Source organism: Saccostrea echinata, unplaced genomic scaffold (assembly GCF_033153115.1).
Source record: "Saccostrea echinata isolate AGI-Se365-2 ecotype Australia unplaced genomic scaffold, CSIRO_AGI_Sech_v1 ptg000012l, whole genome shotgun sequence".
In the NCBI taxonomy this organism is placed as follows: domain Eukaryota; kingdom Metazoa; phylum Mollusca; class Bivalvia; order Ostreida; family Ostreidae; genus Saccostrea; species Saccostrea echinata.
This window is the reverse complement of record NW_026889761.1, coordinates 9,288,139-9,316,034: the sequence shown is the minus strand read 5'-3', so window position 1 is coordinate 9,316,034 and position 27,896 is coordinate 9,288,139. Positions and strand designations below refer to the sequence as shown.

At 33.7% G+C, this 27,896-nt stretch overlaps 3 protein-coding genes across 3 annotated transcripts; 2 read left to right on the top strand and 1 right to left on the bottom strand.

Moving 5' to 3' along the window:
• Window positions 1-4,277: 4,277 nt before the first annotated feature.
• Window positions 4,278-9,181, top strand: LOC133185316 (uncharacterized). Its single transcript, XM_061320453.1, has 2 exons — window positions 4,278-4,375; window positions 5,547-9,181. Exon 2 carries the CDS (start codon window positions 5,586-5,588, stop codon window positions 6,102-6,104), a length of 519 nt encoding a protein of 172 aa, XP_061176437.1. The 5' UTR covers window positions 4,278-4,375; window positions 5,547-5,585; the 3' UTR covers window positions 6,105-9,181.
• Window positions 9,182-10,155: 974 nt separating this feature from the next.
• Window positions 10,156-16,667, bottom strand: LOC133185315 (uncharacterized). The gene is made up of 7 exons (XM_061320452.1): window positions 16,590-16,667; window positions 14,516-14,676; window positions 13,179-14,104; window positions 11,841-12,656; window positions 11,439-11,659; window positions 10,701-10,742; window positions 10,156-10,272 (listed from the first exon to the last, which is right to left on the bottom strand). Exons 1-7 carry the CDS (start codon window positions 16,665-16,667, stop codon window positions 10,168-10,170), a joined length of 2,349 nt encoding a protein of 782 aa, XP_061176436.1. The 3' UTR covers window positions 10,156-10,167.
• A 3,778-nt stretch (window positions 16,668-20,445) lies between these two features.
• On the top strand, window positions 20,446-27,408 carry LOC133185312 (glucose dehydrogenase [FAD, quinone]-like). Its single transcript, XM_061320449.1, has 12 exons — window positions 20,446-20,528; window positions 21,343-21,501; window positions 21,755-21,963; window positions 22,080-22,269; window positions 22,421-22,549; window positions 22,948-23,069; window positions 23,211-23,378; window positions 23,639-23,789; window positions 24,390-24,538; window positions 24,829-25,021; window positions 25,608-25,839; window positions 26,028-27,408. Exons 2-12 carry the CDS (start codon window positions 21,381-21,383, stop codon window positions 26,191-26,193), a joined length of 1,830 nt encoding a protein of 609 aa, XP_061176433.1. The 5' UTR covers window positions 20,446-20,528; window positions 21,343-21,380; the 3' UTR covers window positions 26,194-27,408.
• Window positions 27,409-27,896: the final 488 nt, after the last annotated feature.

Sequence of the window (27,896 nt, the reverse complement as noted above, 5' to 3'; positions counted from 1 at the left end):
AACGTCCTCTCCTTTATAACAATTAATTACACAAAATAGTGTTAAAAATTAAACTACACTGGAACCAAAGGTCAATATGTATATATTTTACATCGGGCTCAAAATGATACAAAATCTATTCGATAAAACTAACTGAAATTATTATTCACAGCTAAAATATGCCAGGAAAGTGATAGTTTCCGGGTTTATTGCTTTATAAACATGAGGAGTGCCGAGTGCAGAAAGGAAAATGATCGAAATACCTATTTCCGGAATAATATTATATGTTTATTATGTAATAATACGGATTTTTTTCTCTAGAAAGTTAATCACAATACCAGATGTAAATAGTTTTGGTAATACTACACAAAACACGATACATTTTTCAACATTTTTGCCTATTTAGTGTTTGATCGATTTAATATTATGTGAAATTCAAGTAATCAGAAATCATGACAATTCTATAAATAGCTTGTAATTGAACTTACCCCTATTTGTTGAACATTTAAGAATATCCGCTCCTCAGCCAGGAATTATAACTCTTAAAATTATTAATTTTAAAAAAAAAAAGTCTCCAAAAAAAGCTTGAAATGAAATCTGTTTTCATTGCGGGTGTTTTTATTCGCGTTTCCCGAAAATATATTTGAAATATTTGATAATTTTTTTATTTACAATATGATTTACTATAATTATGAACTTTAAATAAATACCATATGAGTAAATACACATTTCTTTGAGAATTCAGAGTCATTTTGTGAGCATTTTCAATATCTCAATGCAACTCCTGATTTTCAAAACATATGGAGAAATGGTGTTCATTCTTCTCATTTACATATCGGCCATATTGGAGCTATAATGGCGACAGATTCCATAAAGGTTTATAAAGAGAACGAACAAAAACCCGCAGATTTTATATTCTAACTATTTCGGATAAAGTTCTTCCGCCGATATTTAGATTTTTCTTATTATCTTCTACCGGAAATGACAATATTGTTGATGCTAAAGTGAAAGTTGCGACCGCCTTTTTAATTTGAAATTCCGAAGCGAGAGTATACTGTTTTAATGAAGGAAAGAGCACAGAATTGGTGTCTTTATCATTTTTGGTGATTAAATGTAAGTGTTTATTGCAAGTTGACAGAGTTCTTCCGCCGATTAATAGGTGCAGACGAATGCCTATTTTTAAAAAATAGAGATGATTTATCATTTCATGAAGAATAACGACCGCCTTTTTAATTTGAAAACGGCAATTTCTTGCATCAGTGTAACCTATTTATTACCAAAAAAGATGGTTTCATGAGTTTTCAACTGTTTGTAACCCAAAATTCTGCCCAGATAATCATAACTATGACAGAGGCTTAAAAAACAAAACAAACTGTGCTTGCAGGATGTAATAATATGTTGACGGTGCGACCGTTAGGGCGAGCGCAGATATTTATTCAGGCTTAATTTAGATCGGGCTCAATCGTCAAACTGCACGTGACGGTGCGTCTAGACTCTGACGTCACATGACGTCGTAAGTTGCATTACCAAACCGAAGACTGAACATTGTTGACTTTAAAGAAGAACGTTTTATTTACTGTTTATCTGCAATATATCCATTAAATCAAGGCGAGTTTAATTTTTGTTAAACTATTGTTGTTATTCTCGCGAGAACGTAGCTTAAACAAGCGATGCATTGTGGGTCCAAAAGAAAGGTTGGATCAATGTGTAAGTCCGAATTTTCTCTTCGCCCAGGTGTTGTCGTTAGAGCTCGCTGCGCTCGCTATTAAAATTTAAAGAAATTGAATATTTCGAGTTTATGCAGGATCTTATGAATATTAATGAGAAGTAAATTACTTGGGAGCAACCTCATGAATAAACTGTACATCATTTCTCCATATGTCTGGATCGGACTATACCTTAAAAATTTCCCGCGGTATACAAAGCGTAGCGAAAAATAATTTGTTGTTGTTTCGAATTCGGGGAAAATGATCAATTACTTGAGTCACGTGGTGACGAATATATCTAAGACTTGGTCAATCTGATGAAAATCAGATCCTTTGATCCGCTCACATAGATCGCTCTGATTAAAATCAGATCCTTTGATCCGCTCACATAGATCGCTACACAAGGAGATCCTTGTGTAGCGATCTATGTGAGCGGATCAAAGGATCTGATTTTTATCAGATTGAAGAGTTGGTCTCTTGGCTGGGTGTCAACCTCATCATATCATATAAAAGATACCCACTGTTGTTTCTATGTCTGTCTTGAGAACCGCAGCAGGAATACTTTTTTAGGTCCGGCTGATTTGTTGCCATTCTTTATATGTTTTATAGCTGATTTAAGTTCCTCTTTGGTTGGTTCACCATGTGCTATAATTATCCAGGACGTCTATAACTGGCAGTATGTGAGATGGATTAGCTGGCTCTGGTCTAAGATTTCTTCAAAGTGTTACATCCTTTTTTTTGCACGTTTCCTATCTTATCTATCACAGGTGGCTCTGGTCTATTATACAACTTCTTTCATTTTCCCTGTTCTTTTGGCTTGTTCTGCTTTCTCTGCCAGTGAATCTACATACCTCGATCCTTCTGTCTGCTCGAATACTATACTACTCATATCTAAAGCTTCTTAATTCCGGGTAGCTAGCTTTCACTTTGAATTTTTATGATCTTGTTCTATTGGAATTTACACATGCTTTCTTTTCTTTTATCTTTTATTTGTCTGAGCCTCTTTCTCTCTCTCTCTCTCTCTTGACATCCACTCTTTAAGATGGTAATATTTAGCATACTTGATTCTGACCATCCGGCGCGCCCGGGTAAACCGGCGATGACCGGCGACACACTTGATTCTGAGCCGGTATTGCGCACGCATCAAGCCGGGTGAGCCGATTGAGCCGGAAAAATTTGATAGGCTCGGGCGGCTTCAACATAGCGTCCTTGGGGATAGTAGTGATGAAAGTTGTTTGTTTTAAGACGTGAAGCTTTTGATCGAGGCACGCTTGTGAAATGAACATATTTTCAAAAAGTGTAGTCCTTTTCTATGCTAGATAATGTTTTACGATAGAAATACAATATTTCTATTACTTTAAATGAGCCTGTTCGCTTGATTCTAAGAGCGTACCGGGGTTTACCCGGCTTCGGTTCGGCTCGGCCGAATTCTATCACAATCAAGCATGCTAATTATTTCTCGGGGACCAAACACTTCCTGTCATATGTTGAAACCATGGTCTGATTCACTCTCACCCAAGTGTCAATCGTGGCTTTTTTCCTCCAAATATTAAACGCCAAAATATGGCTAAAATGCTGTCGACTCAGCAAGTCTTTCACCAAATGCTGGAGATGTAAATTCCTTTGGTGAAGCATTTTTATTTGATTAACACCTTCAAAATGCTACCATGATTAAAACATCGGATCATTCATTTATTAGGAACAAAATTACTGGTGGATTTAGAGGGGGCCCAGCCCCCCCCCCCCTTTGTGTCCAAAATATACATGATTTAATAAATAAGGTTTTTTTTGTGTGTGGCCGTGGGCCCCTACCCCGACCCTAAATTGCCCCCCCCCCTTTTCAAGATTCCTGGATCCGCCACTGAAAATATGGTCGTTATACATGTACATTGAATACCTTAATGTCTTTATCTTTCAAGCATCCATACCAGGGGCGTAGCTTGACTTTAAATTCTAGTGAGGCAAAACCATACATATACATGTAGGAGCAAGAGGTCTGGGGCCGCCTTAAGCCACTAGCAGGTTCCGCGGGTGTTGTCATGGGGGGGGGGGGGGGTACTCCGACAGAAAATGGAGTTGGGGGTTTTAAAATGCAATGAAATTTCATTTACTGTACTGGTTTCTTTAAGACTTCATATTGTAAAAGAATGTAAAAGAGTTAATAAATATGTTTACTAAAAGTTTTGAAACATTTAAAGGTGAAAGCTCATCTTATTAAACTTTGCTTTCATTTCTTTAAAACTTCAATTCAACATTATAGAACTGCTTAAAATGTTAAAAGAATTGCCATTAATTTTACGTATTATCTGCAATGTATTTTTGATTATGGGAAGGGGTGGTGGTGGTGAAAAATCTAGTGAGGCAGTTGCCTCATTGCCACAATGGAAGCTACGCCCCTGCATACCTTTGGGAGTTGGGCCTGAACAATTATTTTTTTCTTAGTTTCAAACGGGCTGCAACTAAATGGTGATCAGAAGCTACGTGTCCTTTGATGTGAATAATATCATATCCCGTGATATTCCGGAAATGAGTATTTCGATCATTACTACTTTACGATTACATGACTTTTAATAAGCACTTCCTGTTTCTATTTCGAGGCAAAATAAATTATAATTAGAAAGTAAACAACTGACTGTAATCTGCGTTCACGCAATAAAGGATAAATTTGAGGAAAAATTGTGGACTGAGAGGTAATATTTGGTTGGTTTTATGTATTTTTGGCCATGTAGTTTCGAAGTCTGTTTTCTGGTTTTGTCTGGAACATATTCTTGTTTCACACTGCTAAAAGTTTTTAAATTCATAACAGTTAAGTTCAGGGTACGGGCTTTGTGTAATTACATCCAAAGCCTTATAGGTGTTATTCATGATTCGCCTTAAGTATCCATTCTATAAACTTTAAACGATTGATAATATAGAAATGGAGAAACATTAAGAACATACATAGTTGTCTATCTGTCTATGACTCAATTGTCAGTCACATGAATGATGGCCATTTGCATAAGGTAAATGTCAAAAAACGAAAGTGGGAAATTTTACATGAATTTATTTAAATTATAACTTTGTGTTTACAAATCACTACATTTAGCTACATAGCTTAAATTATCGTTGCTTTAATTAGCTATTTCATGTATTTCAAAACAACTTTTCACAATTTTGCTTTTTATTTCAAATAGACAAAAATTGCAAGTATATGTCTACTCATATTTATAGTAGGGATTTTCAAAAAAAGTAATCCAAAGCAGAGATCATTTAACATTGCTGCGTTTGAACAATTTTGAGCAATAGATGTACTGCTATTTCCATAATCCATTGTTTGAGTAACTGTAAACCACCTTGTGTGTGCAGTGAGGCATGGATAAGTATGATTACTTCACATTGTGCTTATTGATTATTAATCAATTATCATGTTATGCATAACTTTGTTATCATTCAAGAAGTGACTGTAGCTGCTGCTGTTTAATATAGCCCCAAACTTTTAGAACTTTGATTGCATTTGTGATGAAAAAGACGCATTTTCAAGAGTGATTTTTTTTTCATGAATTGTTTTCAGATCAGTCAAAGTTAAGAATTATCACTGCATCAAAAGGCGATTTTCTGCACATCCTGAGAAAAATATTAATTTTTAGAAATAATTATGATTTAGAAGCTAAATATTTAGCTACTTCAGGTAGGTAAATAAAGTAATTCAAGCTGCGTAGCTAAGTCTAGTGATTGTACCAGACATGTTTACATAGGCAATGGTCAGTATTTGTACTTCTGGTACAGAAATTCTGAATACAATATTTATATATTGTTTCAAAACTCAATTTTAAACACTATTGTAAAATTATTTTTATATTCATATTATAAATTACATTACAGAAATAAACTCCAAGTTGAGTCAAAGTCTATGACCAGACAATGGCCTGCACAGCCAGGAATGACTCAATGGTTTTGGAGAGAGAACCTTTGCAACTAAACCAAGAAACACCTGCAGAAACAAAACCCAATCACGATGATGCCGAACAGGTAGAGTTATCTCTCCTGATAGAAAACCAAGCACCTAAAAGCAATGGAAAAAATGTATCAAGTTATGCAATAGACCCTGCATACCAGAACACCACTGAAAACCCATACAGAGAAACCACTGTGACAGTGCCCCACCTTGTGAAAAAAGTCCCAGAAGATGACCTGACACCCCCACCCTGGAAAACCTTCAACCAGATTTTGATTATGTCATATGTCAGTGTATTTTTCTGTCTTTGTATTGGGGTTTTCGCCAATAGGGAGGCATGGAAAGCCAAGATGTATAATGGGAAAGGTCTGTATGGCTTAGCTCAGAAGAGGGCCAAACGGGCAGTTATAATCAGCTACATTGCTGTTGGAGGTGGATTTATAATGATCTTATTAATTATACTTGCAGTGACAGGTGCTTTGTAAATTCCCTTTTATCCAGGATCATAGTTCACTCTATTTTGGAGTGTTATGTTGTATATATATATATATTGGTGCATAATTATATTGAATGTGTATACATGCTTCTTGACTCACACCCATTATATCTTATGTTGGGAAAAAAAAACATTTCAAATGGAATATAGTTTTTTTAAAAAAATCTATTTATTTAGATGCAAATATATGCATTTTTTTTCAATTATGTACATTGGACAAAGGAAACAGCGTACTTTTAACTTGTGATAATAGATTTGACAGATTTTTTTAATTCATATATATACATTTTTACATCTGAGAAAGGACTTAACACAAAAAAAGTGTAGATTTCCAACCTGTTAAGTGAAATTCAAAATTATTTAGAAGCAGTCATTAAATCTAAACTAACATTGTCAATAATACTCTAAAAAGATAGACACAAAATAGGATACCTGATAAATTTATATCATCGTGATATATATATGAACTTGTTAATATTATTAAATGCAATTGTTTTTATGAGCTTTCATGTAAAAGTTGTGCTGATTGATTTTAACCATAGTATTTCATATACCCATGCATTGCCATGAGCATTTTATAATCTGCCTGATGAAATCAGTTATAGAAGATATACAGTGTACTAGTCCTTGATTTTCACCTTCATAAACTTGCCAATTTTTCACCATTCTGATATACACATGAGGTGAATGAGTTAAGATGTTATGCATTGTTCTGTATTATTTTTTTTTTCCACTACAATTTTCAATTTATTGTGCCTAACAAACATATATGGTACATACCAGAATTTTAATGTCACCTAAAGAAAGAAATGTTTTTATAATTCTTTGATTTGTTTATATCTGTGAAACTTTTACTTCACAACATTCCCTATTTATTATTTGACATGTGTTTTGTACAGCAATTCTTAAAACCAGTCTCTTCTACGTACAGGCCTTTGCATTGTAAAAAGAAAAAAAAAACAACAACAAAACAAAACTCAGCATTATGAATCCAGTGTTATTTCCTGCACTTGGTGTCAGTCGTGTGCGTGATGTATGATGCAGCTCATACATTTTCAGTAATACATTATTGATTTTATAATCTTTCTAAAGCAATGTTTCTAAAATAATATGGTATCATGTGGCATTGTTGAGTAAGTTTAGACCTATCATAAAATTTCTGCTATAAATGATTGCCAGACTAAATGCCATGAAGTATATTCCAGTATATGCACACACATTTGGACTCGGTTGTTAAATGATTAACAGTTCTTTGATTGCTCTACTGGTAATGCTGCTGTATTGTTCTTTTTCAATCATTTTTTTTAATTAATTTATTATATTTTTTAATTAGATGCAGAGTATTCTTCTGTTCAGTGGATATTAATAACTTTTGTCTTACCAAGATTGCAAATTATGAATTTTTTTTATAACTATTTTTCTTGTAATGGCACTTTGAATTATAAAGTTAAATTTAAATTATCTAAACATTAATTTATAAGCTACCTGTAAAGTATACATTTATTTTCCAATTCTGAGAATCAGACAATGATACCAGAGGTAAAAAGATATAATATTAATACACTGTAGATGTGTAAAAGATTGGAGTATACTTTTTTAAATGTCTCTAGTCATGCTAATGTTAAATTGTCAACAAAACAACTATTTTAAAACGCAAAATATTTAAACCAGTTTCTTTTTCTTTTACCAAGAGCTCACATTCTATATCAATACATATCATACAGGTAAAGCACACTCATTTGCTGAATAATTTTGTGCAATTTTGTTTATGAAAAACCCGGTTTCTCATACAATGCATAACCTTTTATAAAATAGTTTCCCAATTCCACAAACTTGATTTTTTTGATTTGGCCATGTGGCTGACAAGTATTTTTTTCAATCCTTTTGAATTGAACACATACATGTACATGGTATAACCTGAGCTGATTTTACGGATGAAATCCAAATATATTTTAAAAAGTTTGTGTTAATAACTTTGATAAGTAATCACTTAATATTTAGAGTATGCACATTTGATCACTAAAGAGTTAAAATATTGCATCAAGAATCTGTCAGATGAAAAGTATTTTAAATCCTACTGTACAATGTGATACCATGTTAATTTGATAATGTGCATTCAGAGTGATTTCTGGGTCAAATCTTCGGTCTAATATGCTTTGTATTTACTTCATCTGTTACCATGAGAGATTGGACTACTAGATCTAGTGGAGTAACTATCTCTTTTTTTTTAAGATATGAATATACATGTAGCATTTACTGCCACATAACATATTTTTTTACATATATAGAAAAGAACATGGGAGAAAGGCAGAGAAAATGCCTTTAGCTAATTAAACCTTAGCATTTTTTGTGAATTATTTCCTCAATGTTTATTAATGAATATTTTAATGAAAATATTAACTACATTTACATAAACCCAACTGTTGGTATTTTCCTCAGCTTGTTCCTATATGTTTTTTTTTTTTTTTTTCATTTCACTATGCATCCAAGATGATGTAGATGCATTTTAGGTTGTATTAATCACCATGATTTAAGAAAGTCTTACAAATCCATTTGCTTTTGTTCATTGCATCATTACATCACATAATATTGTTGGGTTTTTTTTTATAATCATAAATAAATAATCCCCTACCTTATAAAAAGTGATATCTTGTTTATTTTAAGGAAAAAATATAACCTCAAATACCTGCTGAAATATTGTATATTGGTATGTTGCACAGTGAATGTTCACTTTAGATGTATACCAAGAACTTTCAAATCCAATCTGGATTATAATCCTACATATTTTGACCATCTTTACATTATTAAATAACTTTTGCTTTCATTCCCTCAGTGTATCCGACATACAAAGTAGTATAAGATAGGGATAGTTATTTTTGTATAGTGCAATTCTGTGTCACATTAGTGTATACATGTACATTTTTAGATCTAAATTTTACCAAGGATCATGTTTTCAACATGGGAAATATATTGATGTTGAAGCTTAACAATGTTGTTCAAAGTATGATTCATTATTCAATTCATTTGATTATAAATATTTTACAAGTAAACTTTGCTTTTTTGATTGATCACTTTACCACTTTTTTAACAATTGCAATATACAGTAAAACATGCTCATAGTGAACTGTCAAGGACCAACAATTTTGATTTGTTAGATCTGTAATTCGTTATATCTGTTCAGTTCACAACACATTTTAAAACCATGGGAAATGAAAATCACTTTGCTTTTAAGCATAAATTCATTATAAAAGTTTTTGCTATCACCATGTTTTACTGTAATGATAATAATGTCACACTCCAAGGAAGTCCTTTCAAAGAAATAAACATAATAATTCTATGGTGAAGTATGCATGTAGAATATTTCACTTCAAAGTAACTTCGAAAGTGAGAGCACTTTTTTTGTAACAGTAAATCTCTTAGATATATCTTTTGAAACATCAAAACAGAGCAGTGGATATAACCCACACAAGTATGGTTTTCCCAACTGAGTGGTATAATTAATAACACATCACAGCTCAGACAGACAGTACAACTTAGTGTTGGACATTGTCCTTATGAAGACTCAGTGATTGACAGGCATGTAGTATCGTTTTTGAAAGGGGGGGGGGGGGGGCTGGCAACCAGAAAATAATTTGACAAACTTACATGTACCACTTACCTGAAAAAACTTGGAAAGGGTGGGGGGTAGGTTCCAACTTTTCCCCACAAGGAATTTTATTTAACACTTACAACTATTCTGCAACAAATAGAGGGGGAGGGGGTGCATTTGGCCTTTTAATAAATATTTTCAACAGTAAAAGGTATGGTCTGGGAAAAAAAGTTGGGGAGGGAGGCTGATACTATGTGCCTCCTTGAAATGTAAATGCCAAGGTGTAATGATTTTTTTAAGTTGTTCCCTAGAACTTTTCTTGGTAAACATGAAGAATAATTCTATAATACATAAAGTACAAAGATATGTTAATTGTTTATCAAACAGGGAATTCATGCCTCATAAACAAGCCATTCTTTTTCTTCTAATTTGATTGGAACACATTGAAACTTTTCTCTTTTCTTTAATTACTAGATACACATCGTAATTGTCTGTACATTTCAATAAGATCCTTCTTTGTCATGGAAGATGAAGAGACACTAGGAATATCAAGGGATGGCAAAGTACCCTGAAACAAAATCAGTCATGTATGGTATTAATCAAAAATCTCAATCCTTGGAAAGTCATACAGGCCTCTTCAGAGTACTTGTATCAATAATTCTGAGGAATTTTTAAGTGGCCTTATAAACTTAGTGAATGTGAAATCCTCTTGTCTGTGTTCTGAATACCAGTTTGTTCATGGGAAAATGAACATTTCTGGCTATGACCTCGTAAACTTTTTAGGGTAAAAAAATACTTGCGTTAATATCAAAGCATTAGATGTATTCTAACTCTAGCTTATATATGCTGTATCAAGACAGCCATGGTGTTAGATACATACTTCTTTCTCCAATTTATTCCTAAATGTGTATAACAAGTAGGTGACTTATCTGTAAGATTTAAAGTTTCTAGAGTGACATTTTTCTGGATTAAAAAAAAAGATAAATATTATACAACCTTCAGTAAGCATTCTTTGGAGTTTTCATTCTTCCCTGCATTCTTGAATTAAAAAAAAAACACTTCTAAGTGAACAATTAACAGTATTAAATATACATGTATTTCATACTTACACTAGATAATGAATAAAAGAGAACTATTTTTTGCAACATATTGTATGAATTTCAAAGGAAACTCATGAAAAAGACTGACTGATTGTGTTTTGTTCAACGACCCATTCCAGAAATTTTCACTCATATAGAGACATCAGTGATCGCTGTATGCTGGCGAAAGGCTTCGAATTTAGACCTATATGCAGCTCTCAGGGCCATTAAGCAGGGAAGGTTCTTTATCATGCCAACGCCAATACCATGCCAAGGGATCAAAGTTTTTAAGGTCTCATACAAAAGACCCACAACTTTCACAGTTTCACTGCTAATGCCGGGCACTTGGCGAGGGAATAGTCACTATATAGTCTTAAGTTTGATGTGACACAGCAAACAAGAATCGAACCCGGGCTTCCTGATCATGAAGTGAATGTCCTACCACTAGGCTACTGTGACCGGTCCATTAAAAAGAAGACCCTTTTTAGATGATGCTTTAAACCTTAAAAATGTATCCAAGTGTATCATTTTCTGTTTGAACCATAGATTCTTGCCTCATATTTTACTTAATTATTTTACTTTGACATGTTTAACCTGTTTTATATGTACATCCATTAACTAGCACCTATTTATACATACATAGTTAAACAAGCACCTGTATACGTCTAGAGGCTGCTTCTCTGACTGCAGCTGCTAAAGCGATTGGTCTTGTAGAGATGGTGATTTTCAGTGATGGCCCATCTACTCCAGTGTCCAAAATCTCCACAGATAATCTCACTAGCTCTCCTGATGGATCCACTAATCTTGCTTCTTGGTTCAAAACATCTACTTGGTGTTGACAATTTTGAGTTAAAAACTTCAAAACGCCTTCCACATCTGTAAGAGATAAAATAGTACTCTTTCGAAACTATCACAGGTAAAATTTCACTTATGACTCAGATTTTAATTATTTTTTATTTATTATCTTCTCAAAAGAAAAGCTAGATCATAACACAATACTTTTAACTGTAGTAATGATACATGTAAATGGTGTCTTTGATTAAGAGTATAGACATACCTTGGCCATAAGCTGAGATTTCAGGATTTTTCAGTAGAGCAGCAGGTACAAGAAGATGTACTTCAGATAACTGATCTTCCTCCATTCTTGCTGTGCATTTGGTTTGCATTGTATTTGCTGAGGGGCGACTTAATGCCATCTTCATAATTGAAGCATGCAACGTTAACCTTGTCTGGCAAGTTTTCTGATACAGACATTTTTCATCATAAAGAAAATTGAGGATGTCAAGTATTTCTTGATGAACCAAGATTGGTAACAATAAGCTACTTTTCTCTTCTGGTAAACTTTCAAGGTCATTTGGAAAATGGAGACAAAGAGTTAGTGTAACATGGTAATGATTGTTTGTGTTTTGAGATGGCAGATTAACTTGAATGAGTACACTGTCACTATGTCTAACACCTCTGTCTAACCTTTCATTTGCAGAAGTTGTTTTGTTTGGATTAGACTGATGAACATCCACAAGCAAGCTCCAGTCACATGACAACTTTAAACCACTCTCATTGGTCACTTTACAAGATAAAAAGAATTCACTACCCCTGACTTGCTGCAGTACAGCACACTCACACTTGAGCAGTCCTTTGTATCTTATGAGATGTGAGGCTATATTTAGTTGGGAGATGAATTCTTGTTGTCTTTCTTCCTTGGTGACTAGTGTCTGGGTTTGCAGGTGACAGTTTTCAATAGCAGTGAGGAGTTCCTTGATATGCTGACCCTGTTTTGTTGCTCTGTTGACAGTGTTTTGTTTTATTCGTACGTTGACATCTATCACAGATACTCTTCCTAATTTTGTTCTGCATAATACGTGAGAAGCAACCTCTGTAAAAAAGAAAATAATTCATCTGAATGAACAAAATATTAAAAGATACTTAACTTCACATCCTAAGTACATATATGATAGTGTAATACTTCAAAAATTCAGTAATAAATACATATGTATAATAATACTAAAACAAAAGATGAGGTTGTGGAAAAAGTATAACAAATTCTTTGATAGCATTGTATTTGACCCATCATATCAGTCTGACATTCACCTTGATAAATAAAATCTGAAATTCTTATCTGAACTGATTTTTTATAACATACATTTAAGACAAGATTTAATTTGAGGAGATACTAACAAAGTTAAATAAACATTTCAAAAGTATATATAATACTTTATCTAAAATCTTATTGGTATAATGGAGCAATGTCAAATTCAGTTATTTTACAAGTTAGTAATTATATATATATATATAAAAAAAAATACTTTACTGTACTAATCACCAAACAAAATGGAAATGTAAAAACCACATTAAAATGAAGTTCATGTTAAGATATATATATGTCATTTATATGTACCTTCAACAGCAGAGCAATCAGGTACACAATGGATCTCCTTTGCACAGGCAAATTTCAAGCTCAACATTTTTTGCACTTCCACTTCACACTTGTCATTACTATCAGAGACCACAACATCCGCTACATAGAGATCTTCACCACTGCTAATGTACAGTTTACGTCCAGTAATCCTAAAATCCACTACAGAACAAGGAACAGAAAATTGAACAAAGGCTGCTCCAAACTTTTCATTGTGTGTCAGAACAGCACAGTCTCCATTTGAGGAACACATCACTAGACAGTTTATAACTTTTTGGTCTATACGTGTATCGGAATCTGGTCTGTTCATTTCTCTGAACGTCAAATTACCTGATTGAATTCTTAACACAGGTTTACTGGTTGGGTATAAGAGCATGAAAGGTGAGAATTGTGAGGATAAGATGTTGGTCTTTATGGGACTGTAATAAACTGATCCCTCCCCTAATGTCAGGAGTAAAATTGGGGAATTGCATAGTGGTACTACCTCACCACAAATACTTTTAAAAAGTTCACATGAAATATGTAGAGTGGAACTGCTTCTTCTTCTATCTGAATGATTAATCAAATCACATGTCAAAACAAATAGCTTACAGCTGGAACTTTTCATGTGTCCTCGTACTTCTAGGATGTTTTCTGTGAGAGACTCAGCCAAACTATGACTTACATCACTAGGGTATGAGTGCACTTTAACACAGTTGTCATCCTCTGTGACTGTAAAAATGAACCCCAAAGATTGGCAGACATCTAGAACTGGACACCTCAAGGACAGAATGATATGGGATGGTGTTAAAGTATAAACAAAAGTATCAGGGCTGACAGCAGCTGGTCTCTCAGTGGCTTCACAAACTGGAGAGGAGGCATCTAACAGGTCAGTGAAGATTTGCTGGTTTTCTAAAGAAGTCTGGAAACTGAAAAACAGTGGGAAATCAAAATGCTGATATCATGCTATAAAGAACTCTCAATAATTTTGAAGTGAAAAGGTGAATTTATCCATTTGAAGAGGCTGTTTTAGAATTTCAATCATTGAAAGGGTTAGGGTGACAAATTGCTTCCTGTCACCCTTATTGAAAGCCCTGCTATAGTACATGTATTCATTTTATATGTTCTTTATATCATTACTTTTACTTTATAATTGGATTACATTGAATCAAAGTTTTATCAGTGAAAGAGAAAATTCATAAATAGTTTAGAATTACTATATTTCTAACATGTCTCTGAACTGAATTTTACTCAAATTATGAGCCCTTTTCTTGTACAAATTTGAATTGAAAATAGGTAGTTCTATCTTTTTTTAAAATCATTCAAAAGTTTTTACTTACTCAACCTGTGCTTGCTCATACTGTGTCTTGAACTCTGAAAAACTTGTTCTGTAAATTTGTCCTGAGACTGACCCTAGAACTAAGATCCACCCCTCTGCTTCAGAGTCATTGCTTGGTGTTATTGAAAAGCTCTTTATTTTATCCGGTATCCGAACAATGGCCTGAAATTATTCAAAAAAGTATTGGCAGTGTAATTGATAAAAAAGATTATATATTGTTATACTAGTATTTTTATGTTGAAATAGTCAAATCTGACTGGTTTAGAAACATTTGATAAAAAGTACTACCCTACTGTGTGCATAAACCACACCCTCAGGGCTCAGGGTAACATTACTTAGCAATGGTTGAAAATGCATGACAACGGGTAACAGTATGAAAATTTTTAACTGCACAGAATGTTTGGGTGTTCACCATGACACTTTCCTTTAAATTCATTCTAAATACACTCAGTATAACCACAAAAAAATATGACCAAATATCGAGGTACGAGCCATGCAAGGAACCCCAATTGCATTCCTCCAAACTTCTGCCAGAATTCATTTAGACAAACCAAATTTCCACAAGAGTTTTAATCATGGATGTAAATTATCCTAATTTGGAATGCATAATGCTGTACCTGGTAATGTCTCTGTGTTAAGAGATACAAAAAGCACTATGGGTTGTTTGGCATTTGTCAAGCAAATTTTGTGTGAAACTTTCCTAGAATTCTTTTGCTACCACAATTCCATGTGATAATGGCGAATATAACAGGCCTGCTGTTGTAGTGAAGATTAAGTTCTTATAGGGAGTTTAAAAGAAACAAAAAATAATTGTATCTGCTCTTGAATGGTTTTCATTTTAAAAAAAATGCACTATCTAAGACTCCATTAGTATGGAAATGCAGCTAACATAAGACATCATGTGATGTTTCAATCTAGACAGTGTCTCGTACAGTTTGAAGAGTGCAGGTGGGGAGTCTGTTGTGTCAATTATAACACACAACCATTTGATCTGTCATTTCAATCTCATTATCAAGAATTGAGTTGAGACACATTGCCTGATAGCTGAGCAAAATTAACTTAAAGAAAATAACACACAATTGTACCATAAAAGTCTTTCTGGCTTTATGGGACTTGATCACATGACCAAACCTGTATTTTATACCAGGTCCAGTACATTTAGCTACGTAGCTAAAATTACCTACCGTAGCTTTATTTACCTACCTCAGGTAGCTTTATTTAGCTATTTCAAGGCAACTTTTCACAATTTTGCTTTTTATCTTAAAAAGACAAAAAATTGCAAGTAAATGTCTACTATTATTTATTCAATGTATTATTTAAAGAGCAATCCAAAGCAGAGATAGTTTTAACATTGCTGCGTTTGAACACTTTTAAGGAAAAAATGTATTTCCATTGTTTGAGTAACGTACTGTACCCCACCATGTGTGCAATGAGGCGTGGATAAGTATGATTGCTTCACATTGTGCTCATGTTCACCAAAACTGGTTTACTTTGTTATTTCATTCTACAAATAACTGTTTGGTCACAAATTGACTGTTGTATATAGCCCCCAAACTTTTAGAACTTTGATTGCAATTGCGCAGAAAAAGACACATCTCCAAGAGTGATTTTTCATGAATTGTTTTCAGATGAGTTCAAAGCTGAAAATTATCACTGCATCAAAGTGCTATTTTCTGCACTTTCTGGGAAAAATGCTAATTTAAGAAATAAGTTTGATTTAGTAGCTAAATAAAGCTACTTCAGGTAGGTAAATAAAGCTATGTAGGTAATTCAAGCTACGTAGCTAAATCTAGTGTGAGATTGTACCAGACCTGTATTATGTATACATTTCCAAAAAAAGTTTTAAAATGATACTCTATTTCTTAATTGAATGCATGGCGACTTTTTCTAAAAAAAAAAAAAAAAACATCATGTGGAGTAAAGCAAAATTGTGCACCAGCACTAGTACATGTAATACACATGATTCAGAATATTGTAGGACTCATAGGTAACATTGTACATTGTATCTCTGTAGTCTGTTGTAAATAAATTCTAAGCATGTGTTTTTTTCAGTTGATTCATTAAGAAGGTCTCACCTGTAATTTCTCGTTTCTAAATATATTAACATTTGTTGGTATACAGGAATGAAAGACTGAAATTGACGATTGAGACATACTATATATTTCTTTCCGAATTTCCCGCAAAATCATGCGATTTCCGGGACATGCATATCTTTCGTCGTACGTAAAATGTTTCGTGGCATGTCCGATAGACATCAATGAAGAGGCCCAAGGGCCTTAACGGTCACCTTGGTATAATACAACAATTTAGAGGATCCATAGAATACAAAAAAAAAACAAAAACTGATGGATGAAGCTTTGTTGCAAGAGAAATAGGATGATCAGGATCACTGGAATAATTAGTCTAGACTCATAAATTAAATTCTAATCTATCACCCATTTATCACTATCACCATGCAGACTAATAACAAACTATTAGTTTTTTACTACTTTTAACCCCATATTGTGACCTCTCATATTGGCCTCTCTTGGTCAATTTTATTTGAGGCTGCGCCTCGGTTGACAATGGTTTTTTGGGGGTGAAAATTTTCAATGTTACACTCAACTAAATGCAATATTTATATATTAGAGCCCTGGCCAGGACCAGAACATTTGACCAAATGGTCCTGATGTTCAAAAATCTGGTAAAATATCCTTGTTTAACGTTTGCCTTCGATATGCCAAGGAACAAAGAAGATTTTCAAAGAAATAATGCATTTTCACTATGGATTCAACACAGCCCTACCCAAACACCAAAACCCATGTCCCAGGGTCATGAAATTCATAAATTTGGTAGAGGTACCCTCATCATCATAACTATGCACTTCGTTGAAGATTTTCAAAGAATCAACACATTTTCACTATAGTAGCAATATAACCCCCCACCCCCACCCCACCCCCACCCCCCGAGAAACACCAAAACCGTGGAACACAAGTTTAAAAAAATTGGAAAAAGCACGATTGTTCATCATAACTATGCTCTTTGTTTACCTGCTTAACAAAAAGGGACAGACAGGATTTTTTAACAGAAATAGTGCATTTTCACTATATTATCTATAAAGCACCAGAACATCTGACCTAGGGGCCATGAAATTCACAATTCTGGAAGAAGCACTCTTGTTAAACATAACTATACACTTAGTTTCTTTGATTTATAACCAGGAACAGAAAATATTATTTTCAAAGGATTTAATCATGCTTTTTCACAATATAACCAATAGAGCCCCCCAACCCCAACCCTTGGGCCATGAATTTCACAATTTTGGAAAAGGCATTATGGTTTATCATAACCATGCAGTTAGTTTGTTTAAATAATACCCAGGAGCAGAGAATAAGATTTTCAAAGAATTAATGCATTTTCACTATATTATCAATAGAGCTCCGCCCTAACACCAGAACCCCTGACACAGGGGCCATGAAATTCACAATTTTGGAAAAGGTATCCTTTTGCATCATAACCATGCACTTAGTTTGTTTAAATAATACCCAGGAGCAGAGAGGAAGAATGCATTTTCACTTTATAATCAATAGAGTCCCGCCCTAACACCAGATCTAGAACCCCTGATCCTGGGGCCATGAATTTCAAAATTTTGGTAGAGGGCCCGATGCTTATTACAATCATGCCAACACTTTGGCTGCTTGATGTCCAGGAGTAAAGATTTTGAAAGATTGAATCAATTTTGGTGGTTTTAGCCCCACCCCTCAGGCCCCAGTGGGGACAGGGACCATGAAATAGACAACTTTTGTTCCCCTTTACCCATAGATGCTATATGCCAAAATTGGTTGAAATTGGTTTAGCGGTTCTAGAGAAGAATTATTATATAAGCTGTCCTCGATTTTAGTGTAAGCTTTAAAAATATAAGAAATTATCAATGTTCATAAAGATTATATGCGTCTGTAATTACATAATATAATCAATATTAGTTTTGTGTTTACTAGATTTGTAGGTCAGTTTTGAGAAGTCAAAAATGTTAGATAGGAGGGCTGGAGCAGCAGAATCACCAGGATCAAAAAGAATCCCATAGAAAGCCTAGAGGTTGACACAACGATTATGGAAACACCTGAGATTCGTACATAGCACAGCTACCAATCAGAGATCTGATATTGTTATTTGGTCTCCATCCTCTAGGTTTACAGTGCCGACGGAGGGTAGAACCAAAAAATCCCACTAGCGGAAGCTGAACAAGTAAAAGGATTTGGTTGGAGAAGTCAGCAGCGAGACTGGAGAGTGTGGCATCCTCCAGTGGAGATGCCGAGGATTTGTGGGGGCTTTCCATGTGGAGGGATTTGCGGGTCATCGGAATAACAGGAACTGAGAGACGGTAATTTATCAGAGGTCTTAGGGAAGCAGAAATGGAATCCATGTGTTTATGGAAGAAGCGTGAAGAGCAGGTTGTAGTGGACAGGTCAAAACAACCTGTGAAGGAGATCCACTTGATGACAGGACCATGATGTATTGTACTGTAGATTCCTTATTCTTAGCGAGTATTTGATATAGCGAAATGGCTATATTAAATTGCGAGAACAATAATTCGCGAGTGGAGGGTTGATCAAGAGATTTTATATGGATTTCAGTACCATAAATGGTGCTTCTCGCGAAATTACGCGATAAATACTTCCTCGCAAATATTTAAGAATCTACAGTATTCTATCAAGATGTATACAGGCATATGCTGGTATCTAAAATGATTAAAGGAATCTCTTTCTAAAGGAAATACAGTCAACCTTGTCATAGCGGTCACCTTTATCCAGCGGGCACCTGTCCTATGCGGTCATTTTATTTCCTCCTGGGCAATAAATTTTCCTATATAATGTAACTCTATTAAGCGGTCTCCTGCGTAACGCGGTCAGCGGTCATCAAATTTCATGGAAAATCGCCGTTTTACCTCGTATACATACTCATATTGAAATGCATGAAGTGTTATTATATTACAGTGTACAAATGTACCATGCAGTATTTGACCTATTCGTAACTTTTGCATGGTTAATAGGAGAACAAGGCTTTGTAATTTAGTATAATGTGAATATGCCAGGTTAGCAGAAAACATACAAAAATTACACTGGTAAAGAAAAATAATGTACATGTGTGTTTGTAGTATTATCGTTGGCCATTTGAGTCTTCATTTGGGTCTCCATTTACTTCCATTCCGCTTTTGGTGAATTCTTTCACCCAGTGTTCTAATCGCCCAGGCGACCCATTGCTATCTGTTTTCGTCCGTCGTCCTGCGTCAACATTTGAACACTTTTTTTAACCCAAGTTCTTCTCTAGAACTGCTGAACTTATTTCAGCCAATTTTGATAAATAGCACGAACAGACAAAGAGGTACAAAAACTGTGTTTTTCATGATCTCTCTCCTTTGGGGCTTGAGGACCAGGACCAAACTACTTGTATAATTTTTATTTGCATTCTATAATGTTCCATTTTTATTCTATAATTTTCCATATGTATTGTATAATTTTTCGTTTGTATTGTATAATTATACAATAGAAATGGAACATCATACAACAGAAATGAAAATTCATACAATACAAATGGAAAATTATTCAATGCAAATTGAAAATTATATAATACAAATGGAAAATTATACAATACAAATGAAAAATCATACAATACAAATAAAAATTAAAATATAGATGGAAAATTAATTATAGAATACAAATAAGATTTTTACAATACAAATGAAAATTATACAATACAAATGGAAAATTATACAATGCAAATGGAAAATTATGTATGTACATTACAAAAGATCGAAATTTTGCAACGTTTGACATGCCATACCTTTTAATGAACAGAACATTACATTTTCATGGTTGAAAAAAATCAAGTAAAGAAAATCTGCATATATTATCAGTTTTTGACTGCAACGTTTGCCACTTTGTTTTCTGGGACATCATGCGACATCAAAAAGAAGAATTTAGTCAGAAATCGATCGAATGTGCACCGAATGGAATGGAAACGTGCACAGACCTTCGGTGAAGTATTCTCTATGTAATGTGAGAGCTTTTTTTCCTTTAGTTGTACTTATCATTGTGCTACTTTCGATTTCGTTTTTCCAGTTTTACACAACGCTATGCTGGTTTTATCGAGATTTAAAAGGGCTCATTGAAATATATTTATTGTAGCTAACGCATTTTAAATGTAATATGATTTGTTTTTGTATAACTATTAATTGTCTGCGCACAGGCGTGGCCATGTTAACTTTTTGCTATTTAACTTGTTTAATATAGCTAGCAGAAAAATAAAGGTTTTATGCTGTATTTACACGCATATTTTTCTGCGACCTGTCGTAACAAAAACAGGTAATTCCAAGGTTATTCCATCCAGTTAATTAATCCATCTTGTTCGCGGACAATTAAATGATATTCACGTAAAAGCCAAAGTCTACGAAGAGGTGTAAGTGACATAAAAGAGCTAGACTGTATAGTGTTTACAAAACATTTAAAAATTTCTTTGAAAAATACATTTCAGAAATTAGTTAAGTAGTTAATTAGTTAAGTAGTTAATTAGTTAAGTAGTTAATTAGTTAAGTGCTTTAAAATGAATTTTGAAGATAACGAACAGTGATCATCCTCAAAATTCCACGTAAAAATACATATTATGAGCAGATCCAACCCAGACCTCTGAAAACAGAGGTGGGATCAGGTGCCATGGAGGAGTGAGCATCCCATGTCAACCGATCACCCGTCATGAGCCCTTTGTCTTTATTGGGAATACGGAAAAATCCGTAGTCATGCAGTTCAGTATGGAAATAGGAAATTATATTTTCATGCATAATATATTCTGTAGCGTGAACCAGTGGACCTGAATCACAAAACTTAGGAAAAATGGGGACTAAAGGGGCCATAATTGTCTTAGTGGTTGGTGTTTCGGTTGTATACTTCACAAACCGAAAATCTCAAACGGAGGAACCAGTTTCATTCAACTCTTCGTATGATTACATCATATGTAAGTGTTATAAGCCCTAAATATGGCTTTGTTTCATTTCAATCAAAAGAAGTCATTGGAATTGTAGTAATTGAAACCATCTTACTGGAAATATTTTATGCCAATAAGCTGAGTATTTTTATTTACGTGAATTTACTGCATGGTGTACTGGAATCTTAATTGTACGTAGTGGAAGCTCTTGTGTACCAAGTTGGTTTTACTGTGAACAGTTATATAAATATTTATTTTTTTATTTTGATAAATATCTGTTCAGTGGGAGCTGGAACAGCAGGGTGTGTACTTGCAAATAGACTGTCAGAAGATCCAGAATCATCGGTTCTTATTCTAGAAGCTGGGGGTTCCGAGGATGAAAACATGAACATAAGTATCCCAATCGCCTCTTCAAGTATCCAGCTATCAAAGCAAGACTGGAAGTTCCGAACTGTATCTCAGAAGAAGGCATGCTTGGCAATGAAGGATAAGGTACATTGAAACTCCATAAAATATTGCATGCACCTTCTTTAAAATTGAATCCAAAATACTTTTTAAACATTTTAAATGTAACAAAAAAAGTCTGCATGTTGAATTAATATTTTTAGAAGTGTGCATGGCCGAGAGGAAGAGTACTTGGGGGTACAAGTAATTTGAACTTTATGCAACATGTTCGCGGCAGTCGCCATGACTACCATGGCTGGGCCAAGGAGGGGTGCACGGGTTGGAGCTATAAAGATGTTCTTCCGTATTTCATTAAATCTGAAGATATACAAATTCCAGAGCTTCAAAGTTCAAGTAGGTATTTTATTTAATAAGATTAATGTTTACTTGAAGATTATAATTTTTAATTTTTATTTGCATTTTTTCCTTTCATTTACATAGTTTCCTTTCGTATTCTTTTAAAGTAGAAGAATCTTTGATATATTTTTTTCATATCTTTAAACAGCGTATCATGGAAAAGGGGGATATTTGACAATCAGTGACGGAAGTGCCACTCCTCTCAATAATGTGTATAGCAGAGCAATGCAAGAGTTAGGTCACCCTATCACAGACTGTAATGGAAAATCGCAAATAGGTAGATTGGAATGTTTTTTCTTAGATATTTATTTAAATAAAAATTATGAGTATTACGATTATCAGAGTTTAATGTGCTGCCCTTTTTTTTTTTTTTTACAAATTCTTTTCTACACGAAAAAAGGACTGTAAGCCATTCATGTCGTGTTATTGCATTTACTGAAAACATCTGGTATGATGGAAAGAGAAATCAAATGCTGACCATATAAAAAAAACATGTATCTGAAAAAAAAAAGAAATTTTTAGGCCATACATTATTAGTCTTCATTGCCTTTTTTTATCGGAAGTGTCCTTCATTTAGCCATCTTTTCTATACATTTCTTAGATGTATACTGCTTTCATTTTTATTTTAACATTATGTGTATAACGTAAAATTTTAACATGATTTTAATCCTAAAGGATATTGTACGTCTCAAGAAACAACAAGAAATGGAGAGCGTTGGAGTTCCGTCAAAGCATTTTTACGACCGGTAATGAAGCGACAGAACCTGCATGTCTCCTCGAATTCGCATGTCACTAAGGTAGATGAATATTAATTTAGGCATTACCATGGACGTCTGGATATCTTTAAAGAATTCATCTTTTTGGCAACGAAAAGTCCAATAAATCATTTCAAAAATAGTTCCATTGTCTAATGTTTAAAACAAAATCTTTCTTTCAAGGTTCTGATTAAAGATAAGAAAGCGATCGGGGTATCGTTTGTGAAGGACAACAGGAAGTACGTCATTATGGCAAATAAGGAGGTGATTGTCTCTGCAGGCGCGGTGCAGTCTCCACAGATCCTGATGTTGTCTGGAATAGGACCAAAGGAACATCTCAAATCCATTGGGGTACGACAAAAATACATATTGCAGACAATTTTTAATGCTTGAAATGGCGAGCTATAGAACACACAATTTAATACATTTGGATTTTTTTAATTAACTTTAATGCATTTCTAAAATACGGAAGAAAAAAATGAATAAATTACACTGAATCATCTAGTACAGGGATATCCTTTATTCTCTCATTCTTGAATATTTTAACTTTTTTGCAACTTTATTAAAGTTGTTTTAAAAAAGTTGTTAACAATAACATCATTGCTATTTAGATCCCAGTGGTTACAGATCTACCAGTTGGGGAGAATTTACAGGACCACATTATGACTATTGTAGATTTTCATGACAACACTTCGAGTGTGACCACCAAATCCAAGATTATATCACCAATTACCATAATTCAATACTTGGCCTTTAAGTCAGGTAAAGCTTATCGAGTTATCTTCCGGAAATTCTTATTTTGGAAGACGTTTTACTGCTAGCAGCATTTCAGAGAGCAGAGAAAATACTTATTGCTCCTTTGTTCACTATACCCAATATGACAATGTACATATAAATTTATATACCATATAGTAATCTGTGTTTAGCCAAAATGACACTTAATTAATGTAAAATAGAAAACTGCACGCAAAAACTTTGACAAATAGAATTTCCTTTGCATTGCTTGATTTCATATTTTACCCAATTGTTTGAACTTTTGAAGATTTTCACAAGGCTTTCTAATGGAATAAACATAATTTATTGAGTTTGTTAAATTTAATTAAAAATAACTTTTCAGTAAAGTAAATATTAAATTTATATTATACATTATTTGTGCTAATCTGTTTTTTTTTTTTATTATTATATACTTTTTTCAAGATTTAGTAATGTACGAGTATTATTTTTCACTTGATATTATTCAAAGGCGTCTTTTTTTCATTTTTTAGCATTTTGTTTGATATTTTTTCCCCACACCTTCGAGAAAAGATGTACAGTAGGTCTGTATTTGACAAGACAAGAATTCCTCAATCTTTTTTAATTTAGGTTTAATGAGCAAAACGCATCTGGAGGGAACTGCCTTTCTCACGGATGACGAAAAATTACCGCCATCTCTTCAGTTTCATTTCTCGAGCCTCATGTTTGATTCAACAATGGTTGACTTGCTTTTTAGTCTTCTTAATCTTGACCAAAAGGTAATTAATCATATTTCTTTTACAAATACATCCAATGAATTTCTACAAGATAATATCAGTATAATATTTTCTAAATCATTGACGACATAAATCAATGACTGTATGACACAAAAGTAACAAATTCTTCTTAATATGAAATCTTCTTTGTAACAATGTTTATTATCATTTTAATTAAATTTATTAGCATTTGAAACATGATTTATTTAAAAAAAAAAAAAAGGAAGAAGAAGGGGAAAATGCATATGAAAATATCTTGAAAAAATCATATTCAGTGTTTTAAAATTCTAAAGCTAAAGGATGGCACACAGAGGGCATTTCAAAGAAACGTAGATAGAAATATAGGGACATTTATGGGATTACCAATTCTTCTTCATCCCAAGAGTAAAGGGACCATACGCCTTCAAAGTGATGATCCCTTTGATCCGCCACTTATAGATCCTAACTATCTCGACCACCCGGATGATATCAAAATGTTTCTGAGAGGTATGAACGTTTACAGCTATGTATGCTGGGCCTGTATATGGCACACTGGATACTTACATAGCTGTGTTACTCAATGGTATTCACATCTGTTGTCTGTTTATTCCAAAAACGATATAAAGAATTGTTGATAGTCAGTATTAAGTATTATTTCAACATATACTTCACAGAATTTGGACTTACGGTGAAGAATTACGAATTTGTTTAAAATATAACTCAATTTATATTGATTTGATTATTTTAAATATATATATCAGATCCAAAATTCTTTGAATTATTTCGAATCGCAAAAATTCTCATTTTTATCATAATTCAAACCTAATATTGGAGAAAATCTTATCTTTTTTAAGATACCTGAGGCTTAAAAAATACATAATGCAAAAATGGATCTAAATTGAGGTATTATGTAGTCTTTTTATTAGAGATAAGCATACAAATGTTGTCCTTTTCCTAAATTGCTTATGGAAATACGTTTGTCGGTATTTTAAAATTCTTTTTCAGCTTAAATTATGACAGCTTTATTGATATGTGCACTGTATTCTACGATTAACTACTGATTAATGTTATAACGACCTTATTGATCTTTAAGGAGTGCGGGAGATGTTGAAACTTGGCGACACTGCTGCGTTCAAGTCAATTGGTGCCTCTTCACAGGATCCATTAGAGGCATATACACCTCAGTGTGACAACACTTCTCCTGGTTCAGATGAATACTGGATCTGTAGACTGAGACATTACACATATACAGTGTTTCATCCTACGTCCACTTGTCGAATGGGTGCCAAACAAGATCCAACAGCAGTGGTTGATCCTGAACTCAGGTGTGTTTTCATAAAGCACAAGTTCTATTCCTAGGTTTTAAATGTAATATGCTTCATTTATAATTTTCTTAATGCTGGCCACAAATATTGGAATTGGTAGCGGAATATGACATGTAATCTAAAGGTCAATGTTTACAATGAACAACAGTTATTTTCATGTGTCCGACAATCTTATTTTCATTACACAGAGTGAAAGGGGTCTCAAATCTACGAGTAGTTGATGCTTCTGTCATGCGCAACGTACCTTCCGGAAATACAAACGCTCCAACCATAATGATTGCAGAAAAAGCAGCAGATATGATAAGAAATATTGACAGTGTGAAATCTATTAGAGAAAGAACTGATAAACTTTGATTTATTTTGCACATGTACAATGAAACCGTTCACTATAAGTGAATGGCTGTACAGGGATGATGTTAATCAATGATAGGGTTATTATAGGTCGTCAATCGTGGATATTTCATAGGTGACACAGATCGTGGAAGACCAGGAATAGAGGTGAATATAAAGTGAAAATGATGGGAAATGTTGCTACAAAACATGCATAGTAACACACATCATTGAATAACACATCACTGAGACAAATCCTGCAGGTATAAAGTCAGTGTAATGTTTACAATTCTTATAATTTTAAAGGAGGAGTAAGTAAATGGAGGAGTAAGTATCCCCTGTCGACCGATCAAACCTGCCTTGTGCTCCTTGTCATGATAGGGCAAACGGAAAAATCCGTAGACAATTCTGTGAAAACAATTGCCTAACAATTTGTAGGAAAAACGTCATTCAACATTTGACCTAAAGATAGATTGTACTTGCTGACAAGGGCATTGATTATAACTCAATTTTAAGCAAGTCTTGCTTGCTCTCTCTCTGAAAAATATATCCTAGTGCCCCTTTGCTTTTTACCTATGATAATTACTCACTGTAAATAATGTAATTGAAACTTGAACTGAAAGCCACTTTAGCTTTTCCAATGTCAACTTTCCTCATTATGTAGTAATATTCTACTATCACCTGTAGATGGTGTAATTTATGTCTCCCAGCTGATTCGAAATGCAAGAGCATGTTATGAGTACGGTCAATTTTTCAGCCTAGGCATACAACTAACAAAGTACTCCATAATAAGGAAAGTTGGTTTACCTGATGATTACAAAGGGCTGACGGCAGTTATGTCCGGTCGACAGGGGATGCTCACTCCTCCTAGGTACCCTGATCATACCTCTGGTGTTTCCAGGGGTCTGTGTTTTAATCCTCTTCATGATTTGTATTGCTTTATGATTTATGAAATCGATCTCTGTTCGTTATCTTTTCCTTCTTTATTCACATATTTAGCTTCCTCCCATAAGTATTGCCTTGGCATACTTTGAAAACAGTACACTATTTTTGTTGCTAAAGAATATGACGTTTTTACATTGAAAAAAATAAAAATCTTGAAAAAGAATCTTTTGAATGAAAAGGAATGTTGGAAAAGTCTTTGAAAGATCATTGCGAAAAAGATAATTTACTTTGATATTTTTCTTGTTATTTCTCTGCAATGACGTACGTGTCCTTTACAATCTAAATCTTGAACATTTTGGGGGTGGGTGGGGTGAGGTGGGGGATATCAAAATATTTCAGGGATCGTGAAAAGTTAGACACTGTTGCGTACAGGCCGAAAACGTTTGGTTCTCCATTTTTTTTCTTCACATATTCATATATTATGTTTGGCAATGCCTGACAGAGTTCAAAATCATTGTAAAGCATTAAATAATCTTTATAACAAAAGCCAAAAGTAAGTTAGGCCTAGAAACACTTGAATATTTCCTAATTTTATCACCCTCTGTTCAAAACTATTCAAAAAATTCCTTTTCGTTTGCGAGATATTTTAAATAAGAAATATTTAGAGCCCACTTTATTTTCATACATATATAATGCCTTATCCATAACAAGGAAATATTTAAAAATATTTACTGCTAGAAAATATTTAAAAATATTTTAAAAAAAAAAAAACTTTATCAATATTTGTTAAACTTTAACCTAGACATGTTGCTGAGTAAACTAATGTTGATATTTTGATAGGT

Excerpts from the sequence above, each read along its gene's own strand:
- LOC133185316 (XM_061320453.1), top strand. The coding sequence starts at position 5,586 with ATGGCCTGCACAGCCAGGAATGACTCAATGGTTTTGGAGAGAGAACCT.
- LOC133185315 (XM_061320452.1), bottom strand. The coding sequence starts at position 16,667 with ATGTCTCAATCGTCAATTTCAGTCTTTCATTCCTGTATACCAACAAAT. Across the intron at positions 14,677-16,589 it reads TTAGAAACGAGAAATTACAG|GCCATTGTTCGGATACCGGA; the intron begins GTGAGACCTTCT and ends GAATAATTTCAG. Across the intron at positions 10,273-10,700 it reads CCAAAGAATGCTTACTGAAG|GGTACTTTGCCATCCCTTGA; the intron begins GTTGTATAATAT and ends ATTTTGTTTCAG.
- LOC133185312 (XM_061320449.1), top strand. The coding sequence starts at position 21,381 with ATGGGGACTAAAGGGGCCATAATTGTCTTAGTGGTTGGTGTTTCGGTT. Across the intron at positions 23,790-24,389 it reads ATACTTGGCCTTTAAGTCAG|GTTTAATGAGCAAAACGCAT; the intron begins GTAAAGCTTATC and ends TTTTTAATTTAG. Across the intron at positions 24,539-24,828 it reads TTCTTAATCTTGACCAAAAG|CTAAAGGATGGCACACAGAG; the intron begins GTAATTAATCAT and ends AAAATTCTAAAG.